The 12,804-nt window shown below is 39.2% G+C and overlaps 1 protein-coding gene across 1 annotated transcript; it reads right to left on the minus strand.

Annotated features, from left to right (window-relative positions):
* Nucleotides 1–2,544: 2,544 nt before the first annotated feature.
* LOC141814560 (1-aminocyclopropane-1-carboxylate oxidase-like) lies at nt 2,545–4,010 on the minus strand. The gene is made up of 4 exons (XM_074702504.1): nt 3,830–4,010; nt 3,488–3,738; nt 3,237–3,384; nt 2,545–3,148 (listed from the first exon to the last, which is right to left on the minus strand). The coding sequence occupies exons 1-4, from the start codon at nt 3,929–3,931 to the stop codon at nt 2,702–2,704; spliced, it is 948 nt and encodes a 315-aa protein (XP_074558605.1). The 5' UTR covers nt 3,932–4,010; the 3' UTR covers nt 2,545–2,701.
* Nucleotides 4,011–12,804: the final 8,794 nt, after the last annotated feature.

Here is a 12,804-nt window from a genome sequence, read left to right on the forward strand (position 1 = left end):
CCTGAAATTTAGGGAAATCAGCTTCAAGAATGCTCAAGATTCTTAGCTAAGAAAACTCTAAAATAATTCAGCACAACTACATTAGCTAATTTAATAACCAGATTAACCGAATTCAAGAGATTTAATCAGATGCAAGTTCAATTCAAACAAAAACTCAGTTTAACAGAAACAAAGAATTGCAAAACAGAAATAAAAAATACAATCAGAAACTCGGATTCTCTCTTCAAATTCAATCTCCTCCTTGCCGTCACACAAAGCCTGATCAAGGATCAGAGATCCCAATTAGCTTCTCACGAACCAAGCTCGGCTTGCTCCGAATCAACCTTGAGCAACACAACTCATAAACCCTCCTCCTTGCCGCGCCGAACAGAGCTAAAAACAGAGTCATTCGTGTTCTAAAAATCCAGTTGAAAATCTTCGAAATTACTTGCAATGTGATGCTCCTAAATCCTCAAGACCCCTTGGAGAACCCCTCCTCCTGATCTTGATTGCTCTGATTGGTTGTATCCGACGAACTCAGCTGGTATCAGTGGCGGAATAGGCTCCTCCGGTGAAACTCCCACCAGACGAATTCACCATCAATCGCTGCCAAACAAGTGTCGTGGTTGCTCTCTGGAATCCGAGGATTGATTTTGGATGAAGAAATTCGAGCTCCCGATGAAAAAAAAATCAAGAAAATGAAGAAACTCGGCGAAGACGGCGCTGCTACAGTAACCTGCTACAGCCGCGCTACAGTAATCATGATTTTTGTTACTGTAGAATTCTCGTTAAAACTAGGGTACTGTAGCTAACAGGTTAGGTTGACTTGAGTTCGATCCGCGTTAGCCTGTTTCAACCAAATTCACTCAATTAGCTAGCTCCAATCCGCATGGGTTCCATCCTAATCGCACTTGAGTCTTGATTCATGAAGTTGGATCTATCAATTGGGTCAATCTTGGCTCGATTCGATCATGGTTGAGCTCGATCTTGGTCCAATTTGAGTTATACAATCGATTAAACTCAATTAATACAAAATTTACCATTAAATCATGGAAATTATAATCAAACCTCAAATTATACAATATAACACAAATATAATCAAATTAAATCATTAAGCAATTTATTTTCATGGAAGAATTCAAAATTGAATCGATAAAGTGCATAAAAATTCTAACTCATCATTTACCGACTAGGAGTTTTGAGGGACATATTCAAAATATATCCAAGCATATTAGACATGTCTCATTTACTCTTAGATAAGTTGAAAAACTTAAATAATCTTGTTTTGAGCAATACTTGTGTCCATGGACTGTGTAAGACTCTAAATTAAGTGTTTAAGTTGTTAAACATAGAAAGATTTGATTTATAATTCAATTTAAAGAATCATTGTCCATATTGGTCAGTAAATAAACACGGATAGTTTATTTTGACAAGATTATCTCAATTTTATTAAATCTATCTTTGTCGTAGTAATAAAATTGGAGATACATTTTAATGTATTGGATTGGGCTGCGTGAGATTAGAATTGTGATTTGACCACATAAATATAATTTTACTTTATTATAGTACATAACGCCTTAATACTAAGAGGATAAAGAAATTGGATTACCAACTTGAAGTTTTTTTAAAAAAATAGTTTAATATCTAGTATTCGCAATATGGAATTTTGGGAATTAAAGTGAAATAACAAAGCATATGTATTCGCAATATGGAATTTGTCATCTAATTAATAGGCATGATCAGTAATTATGAATATCCACATTTTTGTCATGGTATTCTATTTCAAATATTCTCGTGGATTGATGGGGTGATATGTTAGAGCAATCAATCAAATAATATATTTATTAATTATAAAAGGCAGTCCGTAAGAAACTCCTGCTAATATAAGGTTCCGAGAAAAGATCTATTGTACACAGTCTTTTTTTTGCTTTGCAAGAGGCTATTCTGAAACTCGAACCAATGATTTCTAGGTCACCCGGTAATAATTTTACTATTGCACTAAGGCTCTCTTTCGATATATTTATTAATTATAAGCTTCAATAATTCTAATTGGTCAACGATTGTTATCTTATCAATCCAACCCAACACATATACCTATATTGATCCTATTATCATGCTCAAAACTCAATATTTAGGCATTTAGACTTTAGGCTAGCGATATTATCCAATTATCATCTCTAAATGGCATAAGAAAGAAATTTATATATTTCAATGCTAATTAAATTCAAACACAATAAAATACTTTACTACGTAATATTTTTATCCAAATCTAAACAAAATGAAATTATTAATTACTAACTAGAACTTGATTTAAACCAATCGGGTGTCTAATAGTTATGCAATAGATATTCATCGTCATCCCTCGTTTCGATTCAATCACTTGCTATTTCTAACATCATACCATCATCATCCCAATGGTAATGTTAGTTGCATTGGACTAAAACTCTTACTTAGTCAAATCTACGGTGACATCCATCTTAAATTCAAAGGGCAAACTACAAAACTTCTAATTTTTTTTCCTTAATCGCTCTAAATGACATAATTATTAATCGCTCAAAAGCAATGTTCATAAAAATAAATATGGATTTGAATTGAGAATACCACATATTACAGCTTGTCAAAACGAACAAACAATGACAGCCCACACAATGATAAAACCATAAATCGATAACAATTGTAATTAATCGTATAATTAATCATTGTATAGTTAATTGGCTCCTAGCTAGTTAATTGCTTTGACCGCCTCAAATCTTGGTTCTTTGGCCATGTACTTCTGCTTCACGTACACGTCCATGTAGTCCCCAAACAGAAACTCGGGGTAAGCAGTAGTCTCGGCGGCGGCGCCGGCGGCCGAAGCCGGACAAATGACGGCCTTCACTGACGGGTTGTAGAACGAGGCGATGGAGCGGCGGTTTCCATTGCCGGTGGCGAGCACGCGGTGCCATACGCTCTTGTACCGCCCATTGCTGACCACCTCGATCTGGTCCCCGGTGTTAATGACGATAGCATTGGCCAGCGGCTGCACGTCCACCCACTCGCCGTCCTTGAGGATCTGCAAGCCGCCGACGCGGTCATCTTGGAAGAGGAGGATGACGCCGCCGGCGTCGGTGTGGGGTCGGAGGCCCAGCTCCACCAGGTCCAGCCGCGGGCAGGGCGGGTAGTGGCTCACCTTCAATGACGCAACCCCAGAATTTAAATTAATTATTTTATTTATTAAAATCTGTCCTCCGTCAACGTCAACGTCAATCAATGCTCACCTTGGTGCCGAAGAACGGCTCGTGCTCGCCGTTTCCGGTGAACTTGTTCTTGAAGGTGCCCTTTTCCAGCCCCAAGTTCTCTTCCATGATTTCCATCAATTTCTCGGCTAACTTTTTCACCTCTGCTCTGTACTCCCTCATAGTCTCCCTAATCGATCGATCGATCAATCAATCAATTTATCGATGTCAATTTTTATGCAACATATATAATTGTCATGAAAATTAATATATTCATCGTGTGGTTTAATTACTTGAATTGGGGAGGGTGGGATGGCCATTGGTTGTCGTCTTGGAGAACAAAGACGTCCTCCCAGTCCACATCGTCCAACTTCTTCTTGTTGTTGTTTACGTCGCCGGCGACCTCTTCTTCTTCCCGAACGAGTTGGTCGAGGAGCTGCACCGGCCTGGACGCCTTGAAGGCCTCGGCTCTGTGCCTGTAGCTCTCCGTGCACACCTTCTTCACGCGTTCCAGCAGCTCCACCGGAATCCCATGGTTCACCAGCTGCAAAAGCATTAATTTTAGTAACATTAATTCCCAAATTGACTGATCTAAACAGTAGCAATCTAATTAACAGAGTCATAAAACACCAGACCTGGAAGAATCCCCACTGTTCACATCCATTGTCGATCTGAGCCAGAGTCTCGGCCCTCTCCTTCCCTTCCAGCTTGGAGAAGTCGATGACTGGAATCGCCATGAAGAGAGTACTGGTCGGCTTTTGCTCGGCTAGCTACTACAACTGCTGCTGGAGTACTGCTCGGTGTGAGGAATTCACGATGAGCGAGGGGGCGTTTTATAGAGCAGGATCGATGATGGTTCAGTGTCACGAGGAAGAAACGGAGAAGCTACTGCAGGAGCTAGCCACGCACGGAGCAAAGTTTTGTTCAAGTTGTTTTCCTCTTGTTTTGTAAGAAGCATGTGAGGAAACAGCAGCCTTCGTCGTCTTCTTCAACACTGGTTTGGAAAGATATTCGTGCCCATTGCAATTATTCAACGAATTATTGCATTTGCAATTCATAAGATGGAAAGATATGCATTAGGAGGAGGATGATTTGTGAATCATGATTTAAGGGCACCAACTAATTTTTCATGGTCCTAACAAAACCTTCACTAGTCTTGCAAAAACATTTTAAATTTGCATCCGAAAATTTAACATAATTCTTTTTCAGAAATTATATTAAGGGATATATTAATTTGAATAGCAAGTGAGTAGATAGAGGTAAAATGAAAATTTTCTTTGCCATTCCGTTAAATTATTTAACAACTGATAAACAAAAACTTTTGATATTTTTTAAAATTAAAGGAAAAAAAACATGTTAATGTTCTAGAAAAAAAACTAGATTTGACTAATTTGACTAAGCAAACCGATGTCTTTTCAAAATTATGACACATTTATCATTAATTACATGTTGATGAAGAACCAAATATTTGTATAAGTAATTGTCACTATCTATGGGTGATAAGATAGTGGTGCCACGTATCATTCTTGTCCTTTTCTTTTTAATTTTTTTCTTCACCAGAAATTCTATCCTTTTTATCTTTCTTCCGAGATACTTCCTCACAATTGATTGTTTTGGGATCTAGTACGAGATTAGTGGTGTCAAATTTGTCGAGAGTCTATTAGCTCAACTCAACCTGCATTAGTTTATAGAGAGAGCGCGCGCGTGAAAGCTAATACCTTGATTTTGTACAACCGTCCATGATAAAATATTCTGGATGTCTGGAACTATTCGGGATGCGAGAAACATGAACAATGTCAATTTTTTAATTTTTTAATTTTATTTATTTTTTTAATTTAGGTTAAGCTATTTAAAATTTTTTTTCTTTAGAGTTTAGGGGTTGGATTATAGTATTAAGCATAAAAAAAATTAAAATAAAAAAATTTAGTTGCTCATGGGGTATCCCAAATTGTTATCTTGCACTTTTTATCTGACACACTCCGTGAGCAACTAAATTTTTTTTGCTAAAAAAAATTTTTTATGCTTAATACTATAATCCAACCCTTAAACCCTAAAGGAAAAAATTTTAAGTGGCTTAACCGTAAGCCAAAAAAATAAACATAAAAAAAATAAAAAAAATAAAAAATACACTGTTACTGTTTCGAGCATCCAAAATCTTCTGTCGTGGATGAGTCACGCAGGATATCAATTTTGTGTATATATATATATATATATAATATATATGTTACACATCTTATGATCTATACCCCGTGTATACCCCATGAGTATCTAGTATAATTTTTTTTTAATTTTAATTTTTACTTCATTTAATCTAAATACTATATCCTAAATCCTAAATTCTAAAAAAAATTTAAAAAAATTATACTAGGTGCTCATGGGTATGCAACATATCAAATCCTTATCTAGATATTTGGATCTTGGGCTCAACTAATCTTAGAGACGAACGACCTTCCCCCTAGTTCGGCCATTGGATAAATCTGAAAGTGCGAGTGACTCCTCACCTAGCAACCAACATCTCATAATTTTCATCCCACTAGAGGAAAATGTCCTACAGTGTGTTGTAGCTGAGATTCAAACCGTAAGTACTTGGGTATCCTACTGAACATCTTGCCACTGTACTGTGCTTGGGAGGGGGGATAACTCCACATGCATTATTATTTTTTTATAATCCAGGCATCTATCTCTTCGAACCGATTAATCTTGGAGGCGACCGACCTGGCCCCACGAGTAGGTATGTTTGATAATGTGCAATCAACTTAGGTGCCATGCATTGGTGACATGGCTTAGACCACAACTTGATTAAGATGCTTAGATGTTGAGTATGACATGAAGAGCTTCACCTTTTCGGTCATGAGAAGTAGCCATTTTGGTGCAATTAGTCTTTTGAGTTTTGATGTTTATTTAAGTAATATGTTTAAATGGAGTTGGTCAAGGTTGACTAAGTTGGTAAAAGAATCCAAGTAAATCAAGATTGATTGGGTGTTTGTAAGTGAGTAAATGAGAAATCCAAGCAAGTCAATGATTGATCAGATGCTTGATAGTCAAGTGAGAAGTCCTGACAGGTCAAGGTTGATTTAGGCGAAGAAAAAGTCTGGGATTATCAATCAGGTAAAAGTTGACCGGATGACTGACAAAGGAAAAGTTTAGACATGTTATGATTGACCAAATGCCTAGTAAAAAGAAAGTTCAAGTAGATTAAGGGTGACTGGATACTTGACAATGAGAAGTCTTAGAGAAGTAAAATCCGAGCGAAGAGGTTCGGGCGATCGAACAAAGGTTTCAGTCGACTGGAAGATCCAATCGATTGGACCAACATGTTCAATCAACCAAATAATTGAGTTGGCAGAAAGATGCTGAGGTGACTAAAATCATTGTTTGTTTAATTACTTATTTCTTGTGTTTGTAATTGGTTGAAAGTGTAAAAGGTTTCTCTACCGTCGGAAGGTATCCGGAAAAGAGAAAGTTAGTGGATGACGTTCCGTATGCAAGCCTTGAACATAGCGCCTCTGGGGGTGTGAACTAAGTAAATTAGTAATTTGTTCTTGCATTTTCTATTTTTATTATTGTTTTTATTATTACGCTGCTTAACAACTTTGATAAAGGAAAAGAATTACACAAAAGCAAGAGTAAAACATGAGCGGTATTCATTCCCCCTCTAGCGCACTTTTTGATCATTCAATTGGTAGTAGAGCTAGATGGGCTCTTGATTGGACTAACCACCAAGGGAGCAAGATAGAGGTCGATATTTAAAAAAAATATTTTTTTCTCTTTTATTTTGTTAAGTACAAAAAATAGAGCACGAAGAAAAGCTCTGCCGGAATATCTATGATCCACCACCATATGAGTTAGACAATTTCAAGGTTTGGAGATTGCCAATCAAATATTTTATCTTAATGGGTGACTTCGACAAGGCGGTGTTAAAAAACCTTCTCAAAATTCAGAGACAAATACAAAGGCAATAAATGTATTAATTGATATTTTGCCTAACAAAATTATGTGTAGATTAGGAAGGTACAAGAATATCCATGATCTATAGACTCAGGTGATCGAGTTTCATGAGGAACCCTCAAGGCTAGAAGATAGACTCAATGATGATCAGCTCAAAGATTAAGTAGAACACTCGAGTTTAAGTCCGAGTCATCAATGGTCAAGAGGGAGAGTCCTAACAAGGACATAAAAGGTAAGTATTTTAAAATTAATTTAAAATTACATATTAAATATTTTAAGTGCAAGAAAAAATGATACTATAAAAATAAGTGCCCTACTATTAAGATTAGGTCAACATAATCGACGACAACGGAGAAACTAATGTTATGAGTTCAAAAAAACAAAGAGCTAGCATATCTTATGTTTCAAGTGTAAGTAAATTGATCACTACAAAAGCCAATATGCGAAGAAAAGATCCAAGGATCCAGGAGGAACGTTTAAGGTACATAACTTTAATATTATGAAAATGCTATTTTTGAAATGCATGATAACTTAGCTTCTTTACACTTGAATTTAGATTATTGTAATAAGTTAAATAATCCTAATAATTTAATTAAGTTAATTAATTTTAATTTAATTAATCAAGATAAGTTAAATTTAAACAATTCATATAATATAAATTTAATTATCAAAAATTAATTAATAAAATTTAATTAATAAAAATAATATTTAATTAAGATCAAGTCAATTAAGTGAATCAGGTCAATCAAAATCTTGATCAATTCAATCAAAATTATGATATGTTCAATCAACATCTTGATCGGATCAATCAAAGTGATGATCTAGTTAATCTAGACTTTGATTAGAATGTCATGTCCCGGGTGACGGCTGTCCGAAAAATTTTGACAGCATCTCCCCTGTAATAATTCAATTTTCCCTGATACATAAGGCTCACACGGCCGATCACTGGCACAATACAGGTAAATAAACTACTAACTACAACAATAAAGGCCCACACAACCACAAACCACATACTCAACACATATCGCTATTATAACGACCACAACAACAAATGCACATACTACTACGCAATAACGAAAATCACAAAACACTACGTTAGTGCTCACAACAAGCAACGATAATAACACCACAAGTCTACAATAACAGAAATTCCACAGCAAAAAATTAACAAGGTTTATGTCCACACGAATACGAACATAAGTTCAAAATCACCATCCAACGTAGTCCAAAACCATACGAAGTAAAACAACAAGTAGTCCACAATGTATAAAGAAAACAACGAACATAATCCAGGAAGAACCACACAGAGAAACGACTCCTCCTGCTATGAGATAGGGTAGTCTGGCAGAACTCCAAGCTTCACATGACATCCTTATCTGCTACCTGGGGAGAAAGAAAGGAAAACCCCAGGGTCTGGGTGGTGAGTATACAATACTCAGTGGATACTAGCATGGAAGTGCACAACAACATATATATATATATATATATATATAATGAAACAATAGGGTAGCATACGGTACAATGAACAAGGTCAACTAACAGGTAGCATACAATACGAGCACAATCTTATAACAATAAGTGCAACAACCACAATCATGTAACAACAAGTGCAACAACCACCACAAATGCAACAACCATAAATGCAGTACACAACTACCAACAAATGTATGTGCATATGTTATGCATGGTCACCGTTCTGCACTCGCCACCCTAGACATCCACCCAGTACAGTGAACTAGGACGCACGACAGGAAAACTGCACACGCTCCAATAATAAACCACTACTAATCAAGTGGGGAGCGGGCAGGATATCGCAGAAGAGCTATCTAGCTAGTCCTGGTTGCACCCAACTTAGTGCAACAATTGCTCCCACTCTTATGCCACTATCATACAGTGTCAAGTGAGGCCATCAACAACAACAATGATCGACACACCTACTTCTATCATGTATATGTCATGATGCTCAATTCAACAAGTTAGACCTATATCTAATCAGGCATAATCAACATCAACTAGAACAAGTCATCATTCACAGGTAAACAGTAAAATGCAACTGTATGGGAGCAAGCAAAAGATCATATCAAGATCAATCAACGAAGATAGCAAGGATAACAACAAGGTACTTAACAATGGAAATTAATCATGCACTTCAAATAGAATCCTGTGTTGACCAAGCACAGGAGTACCCACCTGGTATGACGAATACCGATACAAGAACCTCCCAGAAAAATACTCCTCGTATGTAACAGGATCAACAATCAAGGTCCTGCAATTATAATAATAACATCCACTAAATACCAAAATATATTTAAATTCTACAACAAATTAAGCCCTAACCGAAACTAGGGTTAACCTTAACCGGATCAAATCGAATCAGATCCGTCAACAGGTCCAATAAACTTGATCAGCCGGATCCAACCAACACAATTCAACCCGATTAACCTAACCCAACTAATTAATTCCACTGAAATTAATCAATCACGATAGATCAATTCATCCTAATCAAACACCACCCCTAGCTCCAACAAATTTCCAAATCTCTGTCAATTCCACCGGAATCCAACAGAGCATCAACCCTAAAGTTAACCGATCAACCTAACAGAATCACAAGTCCCAATCCTAATAAAAAAATCAACTCCACAACATATCAACCCTAATAGCTAGCTCCACCCCATTTCCAATAGCAAACAGGACCGGATTAAATACATGAACCGATCCAACAGTAACTCAATTCCCACATCAAAAACACACAATAAACAACTCCAATTGATTTGCAAGCAGAAACAACATCTAATAACATTCACAGCAGCCTCACCCTAGATCAATTCCAACAATCCAACCGAACAGAACCTAGCTCATTCAACCGAAACCAACAAAAATTCAGGACAACCCCTAAAAATCTGATCACGAATAGAACAACACCGAACCCACAACAAATCCGCAATTTCCACAGCAAGCACGAACAACAAAACCGAACCAAGAAAAGAGACCTCACCTCAGATTTGAAGCCTTAGGGACTTGCTCAACTCCGGTCAGATTCCGATCAGGGTTTGCCACACTCCACCGATCAATCTGCTTCCCACAAAACCAAGATTAGAAATCTGAAGCAATCCAACGAAATCAACCACGATTCAGCCCTTATCGATCAGCAATGTTCGCGTGGCGTCGGGGTCGAGTAGCGCCCCGGAGAAGAGACCGCAAGGGTGCTGGTGGGACGGCGGCGGTGGCGAGCAGAGAAACTAGGGTTTTCTCTGCCTTTGAAGAAGCTAGGGTTTTCTCTGCCTTTATAAACTCCCTTCGTGAAATCACTGCCGGCAAACACGGGATCGCGCAGTGAAATCGCGATCCCGTTCGGCAAATGCGGCTGCGAGCAGAAATGGGGGCGCGCGCGATTTCGTGCGAGCGTGAGGCGTGAACCAGAGGAAGAAAATGATCGGACCAAACCTAAGCCTACCATACAAGCAAACAAGCAAGTTAGTTCCAAAATATAGATAAACAGATAGAATTAACAGTTTGTTGAACTGTTAATAGGTCTTAACTTCAGGTTTCCAGTGAAACCTTGGGTTAGACCAACGCCTACAGTTCCACTCTGGGAATGCGTCCTGGCCCACTCCTCTCGAAAAAATTTACTTGAGTTGCCAACCAAGTCCTTCAAACTTGTTGGACTTTCTGCTCAGCTGTGGTCCTCGCCCCCAGGACTTTGCTACTAGGACCCGGTCCTCCTGACCACCTAGACTTTTGATGAGCGTAGATCATATATGATATTTAGCCTTATTTTAACGCTCATCTACTTGTATTTCATTGCATATGCTACACTTTGTCATTCCTTATTCTTTTACAATTGCATATTTTTACTCTTTTACTCAGAGATCTGTTTTTTGTATATTCTGCTTAACAGGATGTGATTTAGAGCCAAAACGACGCATTATTGATGGTGGAGCAAATAGTGGAGAAAAGAGGCTCGCACTGGCCGTGCTCGCTGTCACGGGTGAGTCTCTTATGTAGCAAACACGAAGAAATGGAGGAGAAGAAGAAACAAGGCAGAACACGGCCGTGCCTACCAGGCACGACCGTGCCTCACATACCCACGGCCTAGACATGGCCGTGTCCCTCCAACAGAACGACGATAGCAGGGGCCGTGCCTATCAAGCACGGCCGTGCCCACTTCTTCAGCCTGATCCAGCAGCAGCCAGGACATGGTCGTGCCTCACACGGCCGTGCCTACCAGGCACGGTCTGCCTTTGGCCGTGCCTCCCAACAGAGCCGCGACCTTGTGAGACCGTGCCTCATAGGCACGGGCGTGCCTGGCAACAGAGCAGCGGCTGCACATGGCCGTGCCTCCTAGGCACGGCCGTGTGATGGGGGCGTGCTGGGGCGTGTCTACCTAACATTCTGGACAGTTCTACAGACTTAAAGTAAAACAGGCATAACTTTCATCTCCGATTGAACCACGGGCCGTGCCACCCCTCAAAATGGAGCTAACTTCAAGATCTACAACTTTGCTTCAGGATGTACAGAACGATGACTGCTCTAGGCCGTGCTAAATGGCACGGCCGTGCCTCCTGACCGCGGCCGCACTGGGTGCTCTGCCCAAACTGCAGACCAAACTTTGAACCAACATAACTTTCGGCTCAGATGGAGTTATGGGTCGGTCCATCACCCAAATTGAAGATAAATTAAATATCTACAACTTTGGTTCAGGGTCCAATTGAAGAAAACTGGATTTACTTGGTGAAAAACCCATTGAGGCAGAGCCTTGTAAACTAGGGATAATCTGGGCATTTTTGGGTGAGTATAAAAGGTGGAAACAAACCCAATCTTGGGTTATCTTGGGTCATTCTCCGAAACCCTTGGTCTTGGCTTGGCGGCGGTGCCTCCTCCTTTCTAGGGGAGGCCCTAAACGCTCCATCCTTCGCCGGTCCACCTCGCCATTCATCTCCATCGATCCATCCTACACCGGAGCAAGAAGATCTTCAAGAGGATGCTCACGCTTCAAAGATAAGTCTTCCCTTTTCTTGTGGATGACTATTTTCATGTATTCCTCTTGTAACCTTCTTGTAATGGAGTAGATCCTTGAGTTTAGGATGTAGGATGAACATCTATGTAATGATGGTGATGTATGAACTAGTTTATGTCATTTTCCCTATTCAATGAAATGTGTACACTTGTTTCATGTACTATGTGCCTTGAATGTGTTTGATACAATGTTTGTGTGAGCACATATGCATGATTATGAGGGGTAGATTACTTTGTAGGGAGATCCTAGGATCGTATACCCGGGACGCCTCGTGACAGGAGGAGAGTCTTTAACCGGACCTTCCGAGGTGATTCCTACATAGTGGTAAACCCCCATAAGGGATATCTAATGGTTGATGGCCACTGGGACAAGGTCCTTAACAGGGTACTCTGTGACAGAGGGTAGGCGTTGGATCGTATACCGGGGCGCCTCGTGACAGGAGGAAAGCCTTAAACTGGGCTTTCTAGCGCACCTTTACTAGAGGGCCACAACATAGGACTTTAAGGTCAATTGCCAACAAAGTCTGACGAGGTCGAGTTGGTATTTTGGTTAGAATCCCTACAAGGTGGTGAACATTGAGAGTAAGGGAACAAACATGAATTAGGGATATCGCCTAGCATTGATGTGAAACCGAAGTCCTAAACT

The sequence above is a fragment of the Curcuma longa genome, chromosome 21, assembly GCF_044706935.1.
Source record: "Curcuma longa cultivar G26 ecotype Majalengka, Jawa Barat chromosome 21, ITB_CL_G26_1.1, whole genome shotgun sequence".
NCBI classification, from domain to species: domain Eukaryota; kingdom Viridiplantae; phylum Streptophyta; class Magnoliopsida; order Zingiberales; family Zingiberaceae; genus Curcuma; species Curcuma longa.